The 19063-nt window shown below is 43.6% G+C and overlaps 1 protein-coding gene across 2 annotated transcripts in view; it reads left to right on the top strand.

Moving 5' to 3' along the window:
• Positions 1-286: 286 nt before the first annotated feature.
• Positions 287-19063, top strand: part of LOC106044363 (transmembrane protein 170B) — a 101586-nt gene continuing 82809 nt past the window's right edge. Inside the window, exon 1 of one of the 2 annotated variants that reach the window (XM_066992313.1) lies at positions 287-839. In XM_066992313.1, the coding sequence (XP_066848414.1) occupies positions 539-839 (301 nt within the window). In that variant the 5' untranslated portion in view covers positions 287-538. The remainder of the gene's footprint in view (positions 840-19063) is intronic. The other variant, XR_010829390.1, reaches the window with a different exon arrangement.

Here is a 19063-nt window from a genome sequence, read left to right as displayed (position 1 = left end):
GAGGGTGATGGTTGGACTAGGCAATCTAGGAGGTCTTTTGCAAGCTTTATGATTCTGTAAGTGTGTGATTTAGAACTGTTACTGAAACAGCAATTCCAGCCACTACGGAGGTTAGGGCAGTCAACCCACAAACAGACTCCGCGCACCCACCCTGAACCCCACCTCCCCCTTGCGGCCGCCAAAACCCCCTCAGAGCCCCAGGCCCCTCCCCTCAGCGCCTCGGGGAGAGCGGGACGGGCAGGCTGCGCATGCGCCTCCTCCGGCGGGCCACAACCCGCGTGGAGGCGGTGGGCGGGGCGGGAGAGGGCGGATCTATTGAGGGGCGGGGCTATGAGGAGCCCCCGCCCAGTGTCAGGCCCCGCCCCCTCAGTCCGGCGCTGGCCCGCGGGGGGGCCGCAACTTGGCCGGGACGGCGGCGGCGGTTCTGCGGGGCTCGGCTCGGCCTGGCCTGGCCTGCGGGGAGAGGGGGACGGCCGTTGGCACGGAGCTCCCCCGCGGTGGGGACCGGGGGCTGACGAGGCTGCCGGGGTCCGAGGGGATGCGAGCTGCGGGCCGGCCCCGCCGCGGCGTGGCGCGGGGGAGGCCGGGCCGGGCCGGGCCCCGCGGCGCTGAGGAGCTGGAGCCCCCCCCCCCGTGCCCCCGGCCCGGAGCCGCCCGGGATGGATCATTTCTGTCAGCAGGTGCAGCAGAAGGACGTGGGCCGCAGGCTGCAGGTCGGGCAGGAGCTGCTGGAGTACCTGCGCGACCCCGCGGCGTCCCCGGACGTGGAGCAGGACCCGCAGCGGCTCGACAGAGTGATCGACGAGCTGGCGGCATGGGTCAACTCCAGCAACTTCAAGGTGCGGGGGCGGGGAGGGGCCCGGGGTGCGCTTTCGCCACGCACCGGCACACGTACAGACCGGCGTCTGGCCCAGGCTCCTGCCCTTCCTCCCCCAGAGACTTGGAAATTTTGCCTGGCTTTGGTTAATACTTCTTGCTTTCTATTCCTTTTATCATTGCCTAAACATTGCAGCGCATAACATCTTGCCTCCCCCCCCCCCCAGCTATTTTCTTAGCTAGTAATTCTTACTTTTTTTTTTTTCTTGCTACCACTCCCATTCCCTTCCCATGCCGGGCTCTCTGCACTTGGTGTAATGTTTCCTGGGATTGCCAGTATTTCCTGCAGGCCCTAAGGAGTGCTGTTTCACTGTGTTCATATTTTTCTCCACTTAATGACTGAATTGCTTCTTCGGGTTCCAGTTGTAAATTTTAAGTTTTTCTATTGCCTTTAGGTGACTTTTTCAAAGACGAGAAGTTATACGGTATTTTTATAGCTACCCAATGATGATTCATGTTTGGCTTTTTTTTTCTGGTGCGCTTTTGGCTGACATATAGGAAAACAGTATTTACAGTGGACGTGTGGGGAAGTAATATTTGTAATTTTTTCTGCTGTCGGTCAGCCGATAACGGTAGACAATGTAGCTTTATTACCAAGGGCAATTGCATTCGTCTTAGTGCTTTTTTTTGTTTGTTTGCTGCTGTATGTAACTGTCCCTGGTCTGCACTCCCGTCATCTGGTGGCGGTGTTGATCTGTAATGCTGAGCTCAGGTCTGGCAGCTGGGCGAGAGCCACCCTTCCTGCTGCGCAGAGTCTTGTCTTGTCAGAGTTGCTGTCTTGTCTCCTAAGACGGTTGTCCTTAGGACCTTTGGACTTAGTGCATTGAGGTTATGGTATTTTTTTCCTATTTCTGTAGTCTCAGGAGGAAAACATAGGAACACCTTGCAAAGGCAGTGTGTTCATGAAATACTTATTTTTACTCCTTAGATTTGACAATGCTGTGTACTTAGAAGTGCTGTGTGCAAACACTGCCAAGTTTGAGGCCTGAAAATGATAAGGTTCAGCTGTATTTGCATGTATCTTGCCTTTTTTTTTTTTTTTTTTTAAAGCAAATTTGTTCCTAAAGGTCAGGTTAGTTACAGGCAGTAACGTGGTTTGGATGAAGATGATTTACTTGCTTTTGAATTCTTAATCTGACTGAGGATAGTTGTTGGCAGTTGATAAGCGTGAAAGCTAGGCAAGTTATTTTAAAACACCATTAGGTGTAAAGAGGAAGCCGTTGGTCACTTATCTCAGTAGGATAACATAAAAGTTGTTTCCTGCACTTCTAAATTGATGAAATTGGGAATTGAAAAGGAAATTTCAAGGTGTGGTGGTCGTTTCTTTTTATCTTTGTAAAGCAGGTCATTCTGCTCACTGTTGATGCAAGGTGACAGTGATGTTGGCTGTTAGGACTGTACAACAAAGGAGGAATGTACAGTAGTCCAGATAACCTCATATTTTGACTGAGGCTTGGGAAGGTTATTATAAAATCTTATAATTTATAATTCTTATTATATTATAATACATCAATTACATTTCTATAAGTAGATTTCTATAAATTATAATAACTCTTACAATTCTTATTATATTATTACAGTCTCCTTTTCTGTGTGTCACCTATTGGTGGCTCTTCATACATACAAAACTGCATTTCAAAGCATGTTGTACATGCATTATTAATGGCAACAGCACAAGGTCTTGGATGTTTTGTTTGAGATCAGTTCCCGTGTCGCTGTCTATGATGGTGTTGATCGGTATCTGATGTTTCCAAATGAAAATAAAGAATATTCTGGAGAATTGTGGTTGGCGTCTAAAATTCATATTTCATCGTAAACAAGCATGGATATTACATGCAGTTGGACTTCATCTTTGTAGCTCCCTTCCAAGTGAAGTATTCTGTTCTACGTTTAACTGCTAGGTCTTAGTTTGTTGGTAAGCTTGAGGCCTGAATGATAACAGAAGATAATGAGTGTCACAGGCTTGTGTGTATTCTTGAGACAAATATTTCAGTAAACTTTGTTTTTAATTATGGTATTTCTGTTGATTTGTTGGATGCCTTTTTGTCCGCTGAGGAATAAATATTCCTAGAAATTCCTACTTAACGTCTTTCTTCCTATGTTGTGTTGGAGGTCTTCAAAGTCCTGAGGTAATTAATCCCTCCCAGTTGGCATGGCAGTTTAATTGGGTGATGATTATGGCTGGCAATTGGCTTATTTGTCAGAACTGCTGAGCTAGATGAACTAGAGTTACAAGCAGGGGGTATTTAAAGAAAGTTACAAGAGGGAGCATTATTTTCTTGGAGGTGACAGGTATGGATAATGAGGGAGTGACTAACATAACTTGCTCTGGATGCGCTGTATTTGTTCCCACTCAACCGAGTGGGAAAGCTCAACTCTTCTACATGAAGTGCTCCATGTGAACATCCTAAAAAGAAGAGGAGAGATCTGGGAGCTCTAGGCTCAGCTCTGTGCTATGAGAAGACACGACTTCCTACGAGAGTTTCTGCCTCAGATAACCACAAGGAGAGGAACTGGAGGAAATAGGAACAGAAGGGCTGATTTGGCAGACTTGGTAACGAATGAAAAGAGATGAGGTGTTAAGTAAGCAAGCGTGGACTTGTTACCAGCAGGGTTGAATTAAGAGGTCGAAATCTTTTTGCCACAAGTTTAATAGTGCTTTTGCTTTTTGGAAGTTTGCAGCTATTCATAGCAGTTTAATAAGCAAAACTCAACTGGTAGTTCCAAACTATGAAGGCTGATCAGGAAAACGTCTGCGTTCGTCTTTCCCATTGAAGAGGAGAGCAGTTACCAGCTGGAGCTGCTGACAAATCAGTAAGGTGGGATTAAGAACATGCATTGATTCGTCTGTGAATGGCGTGGGGTGAAAGTTTGTTGCAGAACACTGCAAGCCTGCTAGAGAGGGAGATGAGCTGTCATCCCAGGCTGTCTGTAAGGGGGTGTCCTGGGGACTTGAGTTAGGATGTCCACTGTGCAACCAGTGATGTAGCAGCTTCCAAAGATGCTCAGAAACTTGGCAACACCAGGGAGTACCCAGAAGAGGTGCACAATTCAACCTTTTCTTTTCGGACCTCACTACAATCACAGGGTTGCCCACTGAACTGGAAATCGTTTGCCTAGCATCCTGGTGCTATGATTTGGTTTACTATACAGTGGCTGGGACTTTGATTTGTTGCTGCAACCTAAAAGATTTCATGATTTTGTATTTTTTAAATGGCCGTTTTCCCAAGGCTGCAAACAATAGTGGGGACAAAAATGAAGGGGAATGAATTCTGTTTTTTTTGGGTTTTTTTTTGTTTTTTTTAAAGACAAGTTGGATGTAGAGTATTGTGTGGGAATAAAAATGTTGTTTTTGCAGAGTTACATTGTTTAAAGGTAAGGAATGGGGTATTGAGATATGCTTGCAGTGATAAGAAAACTTAGCAGGCGACCTTGTAAAATGCAGACAACCAGACTCCTTAGAACAATAAGGTGAAAATCACGATGTTAAGTCAAGCCAGATAAGTGAACACTACCACTTCAAACAGTAAAAAAAAAAATCAAAAGAAATTTGAAATTTAACAGGCCAGCAACTGAAGGCCATGCATTGTCTGCGAACCTGGATTACCCACTCAGTGGGGAAACAGGGGAGGGTCCTGTCATCAAAATGTATATAAACTGTGTTTTAGAACCAGAAGGCGTGCTCCTGCTTGTGGGACGCCCGCCATTGCAATCCTGAATAAATTACTACTCAACTGAGATCCTCCCCTGAGCCTAAGTTATTGGCTACGGAGTGTTTCTGACAATTGAGAATTGGCTGACGGCATTACTTCGTTGGCATTCGTTTTCCTCAGACTTAGAAATACCTGTCAGACTCAGAAAACTGGAGCAGTGATAATATTTGTGATAATACTTCTGGGTATCTTGAAGCAGTGAACCGATGACTTATTCTTGAGGGTACCATATCCTTTTATTACTGACATATATGATCACTGGCTTTATGGGACTAACCTGGATGTTCTTCTTGATGAATATATGAGAATAAAACATCACTGGTCTTGTGTCAGAGCGGGAGATTTTTTTTCCATGTTTTTTTGCAAAGCAGGTTTCAGTAACGAAGGGGAAATTGGAATGGCAATTGAGCAAAAATGCAAGAAGCAAGGCTACGTGTAACAACCAGAACCACCGCTGAGTGAGGTGGGAGCTTAAGTTGAAAGGCATTTGAACAAAAAGGAGCGAGCAGCAGTGACGCAGAGCAGAGACAGACAGAAGACCAGGTCAGAATATGAGGAAAAATGTCTCGAGGTGCAGAAATGAATGCCACACGGGTGTCGCTGCCACATGCCTGAACAGACACATTTCAACCACACGTGAAAATGTCTCTTACCACCACACGTAAGGACAAGGCTATTGCCACTGGACGCCTGAACATGTTCAGGCCTCAGGCCTGAGCACGTGTGTTGCCACCACACACCCGAACATGCATGTAGCTGCCACATGCCTGAACAGGCGTGAACATGGGGGTAGCCGCCACACGTGTGAACACACATTACTGCCACATGCTGCCACAGACATGAATGCTTGTGTTACTGCCGCAGGCGGAATCATGTGTTGCTGACACATCCATGAACAGGCATGTGGCCAGCACAAAGCAGAACACGTGAGAACGTGAGTGTTCCCGATACACACCTCTACACTTGTAAACATGTCTTGCCACCAAATGGCTCCACACCTGTGAACACGTGTTGCCGCCACATGCCTGAACATGTGTGAACATGTTTTGCCACCTCATATGTGAACAGGCATGTTGCAGCCACACACCTCCACACGTGAACACGTATTGCTTCCATAAGCTGAACGTGTGTGAACACGAGTGAACCAACACGAGTTGCCAACCCCCTGAAAACACTTGAAATTGTGTATTGTCACAACACAGGTGTTCAGAGGTGTCCACACCTGGGGTGTTGTCTCCAAACACCTGAAAACATGTGAAAATGCATCTTGTTGTAATACACGTGAACACGCGTGTTGTCATCAAAGCCCTGAAATCATAAATGTGAGTTGTCACCATATACCTGAAAACGCGTCTACTTGCGTTTTGTCACAACACGCCTGGAAACAAGTGAACTCACATGTTGTAATCAAAGCCCTAAAAACACGTCTACTTGCATTTTGTCACAATGCATGTGAACACTCGAACACGTGTTGTCACCAAATGCCTGAAAATGTTTTTCACAACACTCCTGAACACATGTGAACGCGTGTTGTCACCATATGCCAGAAAATGTGTGAATGCGTTTCATCACAACACGCGTAAACATTTTCATGAAATAAATGAAATAATAATGAAACAATATTTGTGTTAGCTTTATCTCAGCTCAGATTAACTTTATTACTTTCCCAGCAGATGCTGAAGTGCTGTTCCCACTGCTGCCCTTGTGTGTTGGAGGACAGATGCAGCATGTGAAATACCTCTGATAAACCTTGGAGAACTCATATGAATGTGCATTTATGTTTTCATGCGTGAAAGGAGCACCCTCAAACTATAAAGTTATCTTGCTTTTAGCATTTCTCAGTCCTTGAGTCCTCAGCTTGGTAAATTAAATAATGTCCTATTAGCATGGATTTGCATTTGAGTATGTAATAAAGTGCCACCAGATGCTGATACCACTGGTTATTACATGTTGCTCAGATGAGATTTATCAATTAAACGGATACAGTTTTTCTTCTCCAAATGGAAAGAGACTTAAGATTCAGATGCATTTCATACACTGGAGTTATGAACCCCGGCTATTCCTGCTCCATACTCTGCTGCCACTACTGCTCTTGTCCCTGGTAATGGCAGAGATCTCTGTAGAAATAGTGTAAAGAGTATGTAGAAATAATGAATTATAAGCTCATGAGTACTTGTTTCTGATGTGTATCTGAGACTGAAAAAAATAAGTTATTCGTATAATTTCGCATGATTACTCAGGCCATTCAAACTTAACCAGTCTGGCTAGCATTTTGAATACAGACTATTCCTAGCAACATGGCTACAAAGGATACACAGCTCAGGGATTCATGTTAAAAATTTTTAGGGAAATCATTCTGAAAGAACTTGCTTAAATAGATCATCTTTCAGCTGTTCACAGACAATCTACAAACAGTAGGAGAACATGCTTGTGGTGTGCAGTCCATGGAATTGTAGCAGTTATTAGGTCAAGTCTAAGCAAGTGCATGAGATTTTGATTTCCTCCTCCTGCTGTTGTCCCTTTTGAATTACTTGCACAAAAGCACCGACCAAATCAGATTTCACACAAAGGGCTTCTTATCAGCCCCTTCCATGTTACACAGCGAGATGGAAGAGAAGATATTTCTGATAACATTTAAAGTTACTCTATTTCTAGATTGTTCAATAGATTCACCACTGCACAGGGAAGGAAATCAGCTCTTTTAACTCTGCCCATGGGACAAATCCCCAGGAGACCAAATCATTCACTTTGCTCACAGTGAGTCTTTGCTCTCTGCTTTTGGTTTCATACACAACTTGACACAAGCTTGCCAGGCAAATGTTATTCTTTTTAACTTGCTTTAATGTGCTCAGGGATTTTTCTTTTTTCTTTTCTTTTGTTAGCTGGCTTTGTTTTGGAGAAAGCAAGGCTGTAGACCCAGAGACTCCCTCTTACGGGGCTTGGAGAACAGAGAAAGTATTAGGGAAAAACAGGAGCGTCTCTTCCTTGGGCTGTTTTGCACCCTTTTGGTATGTACTTACCCCAATGTTCAATGATTGTTAATGTAAGTGTTCCCATGCTGGGGGTTTTACTTTCATAGTAGGAGGTTAAAGTTTCAGCTTCTGATGGATGTAGCTTTTCATAACTATCAATAAAAGCAGTGGTTGAAGGTAGAGTCCTTGAACTCTAAATTGGCTAAGATCCAACTATTGCATCTGCTTGCATTGGTGTGCTACATCTTATAATTAGTCTAATCTGTGATAGACTATAATTACTCTAATCTCTGTAAGGACAGAGATTAGACAAGTGGTGCTGAGACTACTGAGTCATGTGATAATGGCCATAGGGAAGAGTATCAGCATTTTGTTGCTAGGATAGCACCCCTCTTCTGGAGGAGGAAGTTGTTGTCTCTTTCCTGATGCTGACAGCTTTTTGTGGCAGGACAGCCAGCCTTCCTCATTGGAGAAATGTGTTTGTCACTGTGTAAAACCAGTGTGTCTCTTACTTTGTGCAACAAACAGTATATAAAAGACCACTCATTTGGATGCCAGACAAACATACTAACCCCTTGCAGCTGGGTTGTGATGAGAAGGATTGTGCTTGTTATTTTTTCAGACAATGCTTAGGTAGTTCTGGGTACACAAAATTTATGGAGCCCATAAGACCTACGCTCTCCTCCCTTGCTTGTGAGGAGGGTGGACTCTGTGTTGTGAAAGATGTTTTTACACTGTAAACTAGCTGTGGTGCTGCTACATTACCAAGGCTTAGGAAAACAAGTTTATTTTGCTCCTTTTGATGGTGCTTAATTGAGAGGGGCTCATGAACCTTGTTTTTCATTCAGAGAAAACCTGTTTCTATTCTTGTAGTGGAAGGAACTACATAATGTACCTAATGCTGAGCTAGCTGTTTTATTGCCTGATACTGCTTCTCAGGAAAGTCACCCTAAAACCATTATAAGACTTGTGGCCAAGCCAGGACTTCTGCTAGAGCAGGACAGTGGACCTCTTCCACTTGTATAACCAGTGCTTGACAGGCAACTTGTTTTCTGTGGTATGAGTCTGGGCTGGAACAGATGGAAACAGTAAACTAAAATAAACAACTCTTGGGATGATGCGGTGACAATTGCCTGTTGCAGTACCAAGTAAGTCTATGGGACCTTCACCTCTTCACCTCTCTAGCATTTTGCCTGGTCACACTTTTATCCCTCTTCCTCAGTGACATGCATCTTGGAAGACACTGCCCCAGAGAAGAGGAGCTGCTGGCTGGTCATGATGCACCGCCTGGGATATTTTATTTTCTGCAGCTGAGGTTGTGGTAATTTGTCCTGTCTCTACTCCTGCCTTCTCCCCCACAGCGCTGTTGCACGCTGTTGTACTCCCATCACCCTGTAAGCTCACAATAAAGCCTTTCACTAGGGAATGGTCTTAAAGGGACTCTCCCAGTGTCTCCTCCTGTCTCCATAAGGTCTCTGTCCTGTGCCAATTCTGTTTTGGGGCTCAGCAGTATGACTGTTTAAACTTGCTTATGGTTGAAATTATGTCCTCATAATCCCAACAACAGGGATGGTGGGACCATTTAAACATTAACTGTTGTGTGATGGACATAAGGGGTAATTATGGCAGGGTGTGATTGTTTTTGTCTAAACAAACATCCTCTTATGAACTTACATAAAAATATTTGATAAGGGGGGAAAAAACTTAGATTTTAAAAGAATTAAATTCATAGCACAAATTTGAATTTGAAATGATGCCCTTCCCTGCCCCAACCAACCAGAGTATCTGCATTCTTAAACTGGAAGGTGACTGTCTGGGGCTAATGAGACCCTTGTTCTGCTCTTGGTTGCACTTCTGGCTGGCAGTCTGAGCTTCTGCAGGCAGCCTCCCTTTTCCCTACTTAAAAAGGGTATAAAATGATATCGACCCAATTGGCAAAGTGCTTTGAGATCTACCTTTGAAAGGGCCCTGTGGGCAGAGGGGTGAGCTGCCTTAGCAAATCTCGAATGCTGCAGGCTGGTACACTACTTCAGCTTGGAAAATGTTACGTGACAAATTTGGGCAAGTTTTAGTATTTGTGAATCATTCACAGGGAATTCTTGTCTTCTTAAAATTCTTCCCTTATTTGTGGGTATATTCTGGCTGGTTTACTGTTCTCAGACTTTGCTACACTTGTTAATCACTTATGCCCCTGTGTGTGTCACACATCACCAGTTCTTGCACTTCCAAAGAAGGTAAGGTAGAATGAAGCAAAGCCCAGAGCTTGGTGTGAGCTGTGTTGAGGTGGCAGCTCCACTTCCCTGAGTGACTTGTGGCAGGTCAGAGGCTTGATAACAGCCAAGAACAAAGATGAGCTGTCATCTGGTGTGCATATGGAAGCACTCCCACTACAGACACTATTTGGCATACATGAGCTAAGCACTTTGGACCTGAGCTAAGCACTTCGTGTGAAAGGTAACTGCATTGGAAGCACACTGAGATCATTTTGTTCATGGTTACTTCCATGATAAAACAACCTGCAAACTGTGAAAACTCTTTCCCTTAGCAACTTTTCTTTTCTCCCACAACTCCTATTGTATGAATATTCTTATTCTGTGTCCTGATAAAAATGTGTTATTTTGAAACCTTCTGCTGGAAACAAAACCACAGCTATGTCCTGATCGTGCTTTCTAATGACGTGGTTCGAAACCTTGTATGTGGACACACTCTGACCTTAACTGGTACTCAGACTGTGGTCTTCCATGAAAACACTTAGCTGTCACTTGAAGGGAGATTAGTGATTCAATAAGATGACTTTTTATTATTGTTGTCACCTCACTAATGAAACAGATTTGCACTATATGTTATCAAAATTTCATTACAAACTATGCAATGTAATGACTAGGTTCTTTTTTTTTAAATACAAATTAGAGCTACACCTCCTGCAGTATGGTTACTTTAAGACTTCAGAATTTATTTTGGTCCCCATTCCTAGTTACTGCAACTGTAGATAAAGAAGACAAACCAAATCTCTCAAAGCTCAGGAACATGGCAGAAAATAGTTCCCCAAAGGTCACAAGTCGTTCATCTCTGTGAGAGAGGAGCAGAGGAGAAGATTAAAAGCTGACGTGATGTTTGCAGCTAACGCTACTGTCGGTGTAGTGTTGGCAGCCTGTGGCTCTTGGGGCCCTCTGGAAAGCTGTACTCTCTGTTTAGCCCCAGAGCATGGATTCCTCCATCTTTGTTTAGTCTCTCTGGGCCCTCTTAAAGGTCAGCTGGGAGAAAACAGGAATTGGCTCCTCCAGAGGAAGGTGCAGTGTCTCTCTCCCCATTTGGCAATGCAGGAAAAGTCTAGATGGTTGTGTATCAAGCATGGTGGTAGAGAGAAACTGCCTGCTCTTTCTTTTCTGCCTTCCCATGCAGTAGATTTTATTCCCTGAATGAATGAATCAGGCTTAGTATCAGTTTTATTCCCAACAGTCCTTGATACTCAACTTAAACTCAAAACCTACGCATATCCCTCATAGCCCACAGCTTTTTCTGGAGCTGAGGAAAAACAGAACTGATGTCGTGGGCTGTTTTTATACAGTGATGTCTAAAATAATGGATTTTTGTAGCAGTGAATTGATTGCACTACACTTGTAAGTACTTGTATTTTATTATTTCCATTTATTATTTCCATGTTGTGGTTTAACCCGGCTGGCAGCTAAACACCACACAGCCGTTCGCTCACCCTCCCCCCTCCCTCTCTGGGATGGGGGAGAGAAACGGGAAAGTGAAGCCGGTGAGTTGAGATAAAGACAGTTTATTAAGACAGGAATATAATAATAACAATAATAATAATAGTGATAATGATAATAGTATTAATAATAATAATGTGTAAGAAACAAGTGGTGCACAATGCAATTGCTCACCACCCGCTGACCAATGCCCAGCCTATCCCCGAGCAGCCGGCCCCCCACCCCGTCCAGCCACCCCTATATATTGTTTAGCATGACGTCAGATGGTATGGAATACCCCTTTGGCCAGTTTGGGTCAGCTGTCCTGGGTCTGTCCCCTCCCAGCTCCTGCTGCACCCCTAGCCTGCTCGCTGGCAGGACAGAGCGAGAAGCCGAAAAGTCCTTGGCCTGGTGTAAGCACTGCTCTGCAACAATTAAAACATCAGCATGTTATCAGCGCTCTTCTCATCCTAATCCAAAACATAGCACCCTACCAGCTACTATGAGGAAAAATTAACTTTGTCCTAACTGGAACCAGGACATATAAATTGAGAAATATGTTATATGAACTCAGATGGAGTGAGCCTTTTTCCCTTTTTCTTTTTTTGGTTACTTTCAAGTTCTTAAGCTTCACTGCCACCCATCACCTCTTCCCCCATGTCCTCCAGCGGAAAACGCCAAGGCAGTGCCTGCCAGGGATGGACAGTGACCTTTGGTCTTGGAATAAAAGCCAGGTGAGTAAACTCATGCAGACCCCCATGCTCGCCAAGCAGCAAGGTCTGCAGTGAGGGTGACGCCTTTGTCCACAGTCCCTGCTTCTCCTGCCATGGTAAGCCACTGAAGCTTAGCATGGAGCAGCAACAACCTGGTGTATAGACATCAAGAACCTAAATGCTTGGTTTTTGATGAAAGCTGACATCAGCTATGTTGGAGGTAGGCTGGATGTGTTTCCCGTTTCTGGTTTTCTTCTTTGCTTCTGAAGTGTTTGGGCAGCTAGTTTGTTCTCTGTCAACACCCACTGTTACTTTTTTTTCCCCCAAAAACAATATTAAAAGTCCTTGTATCTTATTTTAGTATCAGAGAGTAGCCCAGCATACAGTGTCTTGCCTGTCTGGGTTTAAAATTCTGCCACCAAAGACACTGCTCCTGTTGTATGCTTGTATCCTCTAGCTGCTTACAAGCAATCCTAGTGAGCACAGCACAGCCTTTGACTGGGAGACATCCATCAGAGTAAAGTTTTCCTTTTTTTCCTTTTTCTTTCAAGCAATTAAATGTCTGAAAAATAGAAGTTCACTGAATGGAGCACAGGATGCTGCTGAATGCAGAGCTGCTTCTTATTAAAATAAAACTAACTTTTATTAAAGTGGTACAGATGTTCTCCATCTTTGTTCTGTAAAAATCAAATTAAGGAAATCAAAATGTTTCAGATTTCATTCAGGCCCTGCTTCAGCAAGCATCTGCTACCCTGGGGAAATTGGTATGAATAAGGTGATGGACAGAGGACTCTCCTCCAAAAAGATTCAGGAACCTAATGCTTGCTTTAGACGTTTCTGTATAAATGCAGATCCCTAAAACCTTTCTGCTGTCCTAGGGGACATGAAAACTTAACTCTCAGCCTCAGTAATGTGGTGTTTCCAGGAGTCACAAATTCCTCCACCTCTTTCTGATTTCTCATCTGTGGGGTGTGATACAAGCATCTGTATTATGTCAGAGCTCTTCGTAAAACAGTGGTGGCTGCTTCTTATTCCCTCATTTTCCACAGGGAAGATAAAAATGTTCACATCTCTTTACTGCCCAAGGACACTTCAATTGCTGGCCCTCCCTTCTGTGTACCCTAAGCAGCTAACTGGAGTCTGCCCTGAAGTACACACTGTTACAAGTCTTCCTGGCTTAAAGTAATTGACTGCATAATTATGAAGGTACACGCACTTGCACACTAGAAAGCCTGACTCTGTGTGGTGGCTATATAGTCATTCTAGGCCCCAGTTCTTATGCCAGGATGTTAAGGTTTATTTATACATTTATTTATGTAAGGTTAGTATTTGGTGAATTGTTCAATTCAGAAAGGAACAAAGGCAGCTTATTGAGCCTTCACAAAAGCTTGTATTAATTCAGCTCCAACATTTGGGACCATTACATGTACACAAACACACTCTAAAAGACCAAGCTCCAAATATTTTTAACTGAGAAAAACATGTTGCAGGCAGCCCTGTTCCATTGCAAAGCAAGCAAAGCAAGCAGGCTGTTGCTATTGCCAGTGCTTAATGGAAAGGAAACATTCCTTTTTACCTGTCCATAGCAGGTGTTGCATCAGACTGGGATGTTCTTCATAAATGAAGTGTCATACTGCTGTGTTAAGTCTGTGTCACTTAAAGACAAATAGAAACCAGGAAGCAGAGAATATTATCCTTCTGAATTATTTTCCCTAATTTCAGGGCAGGAAATTCTGATCTGTGTTGAACGTATAGCCCAGACTGGAATGGGAATTGTATCCTAAGTATTCAAGGTAGAAAACACTCCCTGAACTTTTTGCCACCTAAAGGGTGATGCTAATTAACTTTACCACTATCTGCTTCAAATCTTTCTCAAACTGGTATTGTTTAATACGTTTTTCCCCACTGTTTGTCTATATCACTTTGACCAGTGTTACAAATCATTACTGTCAACTTGTGCCATTCTTGCATGTATGTAGAAATGCAGTCACTGAAAGCAGCTGCTGAAACTCATGGTCACCTGGACAAGAGTGTTGAATCCTTGAAAACTTGCTTAAGGCTACACTTAGCTCCTAGAAGGGTGGCTTTTGCATTTCTCATTGGACCTCCTGAGGAACTGCAGTCCATCAGACATTGCTGTATCCTGAAGAGCCAGAACAAGCATATGGTAAATTGTGTAGTTTCAGCCCAGTGCAATTTCAAGCTGGAGACTGTTAATTCTCTGTAAGGAATCTGTTCTTTTGAACGTCCATACACACACTCAAAATTTCTTTTGTGAGCACCTGAGATGTACTTCCTGTGTCTATTATTTTATGAAGCTGGAAATAAGCTTGTGTGATAGGACTGCCTTTATTTCTCTCTCCCTGTGAGATTCAGCAGCTGTTCTTCATAAGGAGCCACCCTTTCATTTTTTCTAACTCTAGCCCTTCTGCCTTGGAGTTTTTCCCTCTCCCAGAGCTATGCCACCTTCCTCAGAGTGTTTACGTCCCCTCCCCAGGAAACGATTACAAATTATGTCTCATATGCATTTAAAACACACAGCCTTTTACAAGAATGTTTATAAGTAATACAACAGGTGAGCTTGTTAACTCCATCTGCTGCTCTTTGCATGGAGTATATGTTTTGTAAACAAACTTTAATATCCTCTACTGAATTAAAGTGATGTTTTCAACAGGAATACCCTGAGTATAATCATGATATACATACATGGCCTTGTTCAAAAAAACAAAAACAAACAAAAAAAACCAAAACAACAGTAACTACCATCTGCTGCTTTTCTTAGTAAACATTGTGATATTATGTCATGAACTCAATTACACAGATCACTGGGGCATGTTGCCCCAGTTGCTGCTATTTTGAAATAAGTGTTGAAATAAAGCTTTGCTTCAGGTGTAGCAACCCCATTACTGAATGCTTGTCAAAGAGAAAGGACTTGTTTCAGCTGGCTGTGCATGCTCCTTTACGTCATGGGACATTGCCTAGGCACAGCTAGCTTGTTTCTTATTGACTTGTGTAATTATAGGCAGGGTTAATAAACAGCACCAGTTACTGCAGAGTCTACCCCCAAATGTTCTATTTTTCTTAGGAAGTACCCTGATTCTGTCATCTGTGTTTTTCCAGGCCTGTTGAGAAATTATAAGATATTTAATCAGATCCATTTTTTGCCCTACCATTCACCCTGGGGTTCACAAGCCTCATGCCTGGTTTTAGAAAAATATTCATTTATTTAGAAAAATGCCAGCCAGAAGTGCTGAGACACTGTGAATGCAGGGGAGGTAGAGGCAAAAGAGAATTTTGCTTGCATGAGGAGAAAATCGTAGAATTGTTGAATGGCTTGGTTTGGAAGGGACCTTAAAGACCATCCATTTCCAACCCCCTGCTACAGGCAGGGACACCTCCCACCAGCCCATGCTGCTCAAAGCACTGTCCAGCCTGGCCTTGAACACTTCTAGGAATGGGGCATCCACAGCTTCTCTGGGCAACCTGTTCCAGCGCCTCACCACCCTCTGAGTGAAGAATTTCTCCCTAATATCTAATCTAAATGTGCTCTCTTTCAGTTTAGAGCCATACCTCCTTGTCCTATCACGGCACTCCCTGACAGAGGCCCTCCCCAGCTTTCCTGTAGACCCCTTTTAGGTACAGGAAAGCCACTATAACGTCTCCCTGGGGCCTTCTCTTTTCCAGGCTGAGCAACCCCAAATCCCTCAGCCTGTCCTTGGTCACCCTGATCATCCTCGTGGCCCTCCTCTGGACCTGCTCTAACAGCTCCATGTCCCTGTGCTGGAGGCCCCAGAGCTGAACGCAAGGCTCCAGGTGGGGTCTCACGAGAGCAGAGCAGAGGGGGAGAATCACCTCCCTTGCCCTGCTGGCCACACTGCTTTTGATGCAGCCTGAGACACGGGTGGCTTTCTGGGCTGGAAGCACACAGTGACCCCTTTGAAATGTGAGGTTGGAAGCTGCTGGGGAAGATCAGAAGGGAAGTGGGACTTGGAATTCATGGAGAGGTGCTTAAGTTCATTGAACAAAGGTGTTGGACTGAGATATAGAGAGCATGTGAGAAGAAAGGCAGAAAAGTGGCAAAAAGAGTCAACAAGCATTTAAGGAATGGAGTGTGGGAAAGAAGTTTGTATTTCTCTTCCCTCACCCAAGAAATCACAATCTGTTCATTAAAGAAATGACAGAAGCTTGAAAGCTAAGAACGCCAAGGTTGAGATGCTTGTTTTAATTAGAGCCTTTTTGGATATAAATAACCTGAAATAGTTCTTAATAGTACACTAGGTGTGATAATGCAATGAACAACTTCTGCTAATTGAATGAGGAAAGCATCTTTTAGGATGGGAAGCAAGTTACAAGTCTAGAGGTAATCTATGATGCAAATCTAGGAGGAGAATCATAATCATGGTATGATTCCTAATTTATTGCTCACAGGGTATGTGTGTGTATTTGTTTTATTCTACGTTCACAGAACATATGGGGCAGACTCCTATCATCCTGCTTTGCTATTGGTTGTAAATTAATGTTGGGTTGATACACCTGAAACGACTGCATTTTAATACCTTCTCTCTCTATTTTGGCCAGTCTTTCTTCCCCTCCCTATCCAAAATGACCTGCTGTATTTAAGCAGCTAACATGGGAGGAAGGAAACTTCTCTGTGTCAGTTTTGCACAGCAAAACTCCTGTTGACTGCAGTGGAAGAAAGATCAATCTGCAGTCTTTCTCTCTCTTTTTTTTTTTTTTTGCCAAAGTACAACAACATGCTGTGTACATGAACCTATTGCATTCAGTAAGACACAAATAGAGAACATCATAAAGTTCCCAAGGCCTTTTTAATATTCAGGAGGTATCTGTGTTTGATGTGGTGGGCACATTGTGCCTGATTTGTTACACCTCTTTGTTTCTCAGCTGAAACCCACTGGTGCAAAACTGCAGCCCATTGTATTACGCAGACTGGTCTCTTGGCAGGTTCATCATGAGTAAATGATATGCCTCTGGCTGAGTAAGATCTTTATGAACTTGTATCAAAGGACTCCCAGAACTCATTTTAGGAGCATGATGTGAATTATATGGAGCAGGTGTGAGTGCCAGAGAAGGCAGAGGTTGGTGTCGCGCTGCACAGCTGAAAGCCACCCACCATCAAGTTTGCTTTTCATGTGATTGGCCAGTGTGAGCTCTGGTGGAAATAGAAGGTCCTCTGAGGCTATGGTAAGCCTGAAGAAACAGAGCAGGCTTTTGAGGGAGGAAATCAAAAAACATTGGAAAAATTCCTGCTTTAAATCAAGGTAATTTTTAATGGCTTATAAGTCAAGACTAGACTGAAGAAAAAACATTATGGTTTACAGAAATCCTCTCCCTTGCTTTCAAAGTAAGTACAAGGCTTTCCAGATCAAACCAGTTGCATGACTCCACTGCAGCTGAACAGAAGAATGGCTTTGTAGAGGAAGCAGGTTACAATCCTGGCACTGTGGTGCTACTTTCTCTTAGGAGGGGGTACTTGGATTCAAGTCAGATTGTGCTGTGCTACAGGTGGTGAGGGAGAGTCCTGTAGGAAAGCAACTAGCTACCCTGACTGGGAAACTGGGGAAATGATAATGTTTGGATTTGTATCCTTTTGTGCTATAAGTGTTTGGTTAGAGCTGCCCAATCCCTAGTCTCTTTCCTCTTGGAAACATAACATTGGTGATGCTCTACAGGCACCTACAGAATGTCTTTGAGGGACAGCCTGCAGCTTACTTTCCAGCAAAGTTCATGGGCTGCTACAACCAACAGAGCTTTTGTAGGTGGGGGGAAAGAGGGGTTCATGAAAATTCTTGTTTGCAAAGCAATTTTGTCTGGCTCCTAGTGGTTAGGTATTGAACACAGACAATAAAGTGAAGTGGCAAGTTATTCTTGTCACTCTGTATGCTGAGGCACTGATGACTAAATTGTTTTTCTTCTGGTAATGCCCCTGTGTATCCAGTGTTAGATGCTGCAGAAGGCACCAAAGCCTGTAGTAGAATTCCCAGTACACTCGATAGAGACTATCTCTAGTCCAGTGTGGGGGGAAAAAAAAAAAGAATCATGAACTGACAGAACTTTGGGCAGCTGTGCTCTATGAGATGCTCATGTTAAATATCTGGATTTTGTATTATTTTTGTTGTTGTTGTTTTTAACTGGGTTAGCTCTCCTGTGTTGATCCTCCCTTGAGGAAGGGAAGCCTTCCATCTGCAAAACACTGCCATGGAAGACTTCTCCATGGTAGTCCTATTAAACTAAAATAGGGGCACTTCACCATGAAAATGCTGTACCTGCAGGAGGAAGTTTCAGTCGTTAAATCTATCCAGTTCCAGCATATTTTTCAAGGTGTACAGTCAGGAATAGGTATTCCTGTAGTGGTTCTAACAATGTTTTGTTTTCAGCAATTGGGATTGTGGGGAGCAAAAAAAAAAAGGTAGTGGGAATATCAATTACTAAGAGTGTCAAAAGGAGTCTGAGAGACTGCTACTCAAAGCAGACTTCTTTCAAAGCTAGAAAAGCTATATAATTTCTTTGCTATGTTGGGACAATCTGAAAAACTTTGTAAGCTTCTCTACATGTTTCCAATTACTTTAAAAGAATGGGGGAAGGTGGATTACAGTGTTACCCAATATCAGCATCTCTTACGTAATTCTGAGGCAGTAAAGTTACAAAATTCACAGGCTCTTTGATTTTATCTTTCATAGAAGATTTTAAATAGCACTGTGTGTAATAACAGGACACTGGTTGGCAGAGTCCCTTGGGGGGAGGTTCTGAAGGGCAAAGGAGTCCAGGAAGGCTGGGCACTCTTCAAGAAGGAAATCTTAATGGCTCAGGAGCGGTCAGTCCCCACGTGCCCAAAGACGAACCAATGCGGAACTAGACCGGCCTGGCTGAGCAGAGAGTTGTGGCTCGAGCTTAGGAGAAAAAGGAGGGTTTATAATCTTTGGAAAAGAGGGCGGGCCACTCAGGAGGACTATAAGGATGTTGCGAGGCTGTGCAGGGACAAAATTAGAAAGGCCAAAGCTCATCTGGAGCTCAATCTGGCTACTGCTGTTAAAGATAACAGAAAATGTTTTTACAAATACATCAACGCAAAA

Source organism: Anser cygnoides, chromosome 2 (assembly GCF_040182565.1).
Source record: "Anser cygnoides isolate HZ-2024a breed goose chromosome 2, Taihu_goose_T2T_genome, whole genome shotgun sequence".
NCBI lineage: Eukaryota > Metazoa > Chordata > Aves > Anseriformes > Anatidae > Anser > Anser cygnoides.
This window is presented reverse-complemented; position numbering and strand designations above follow the sequence as displayed.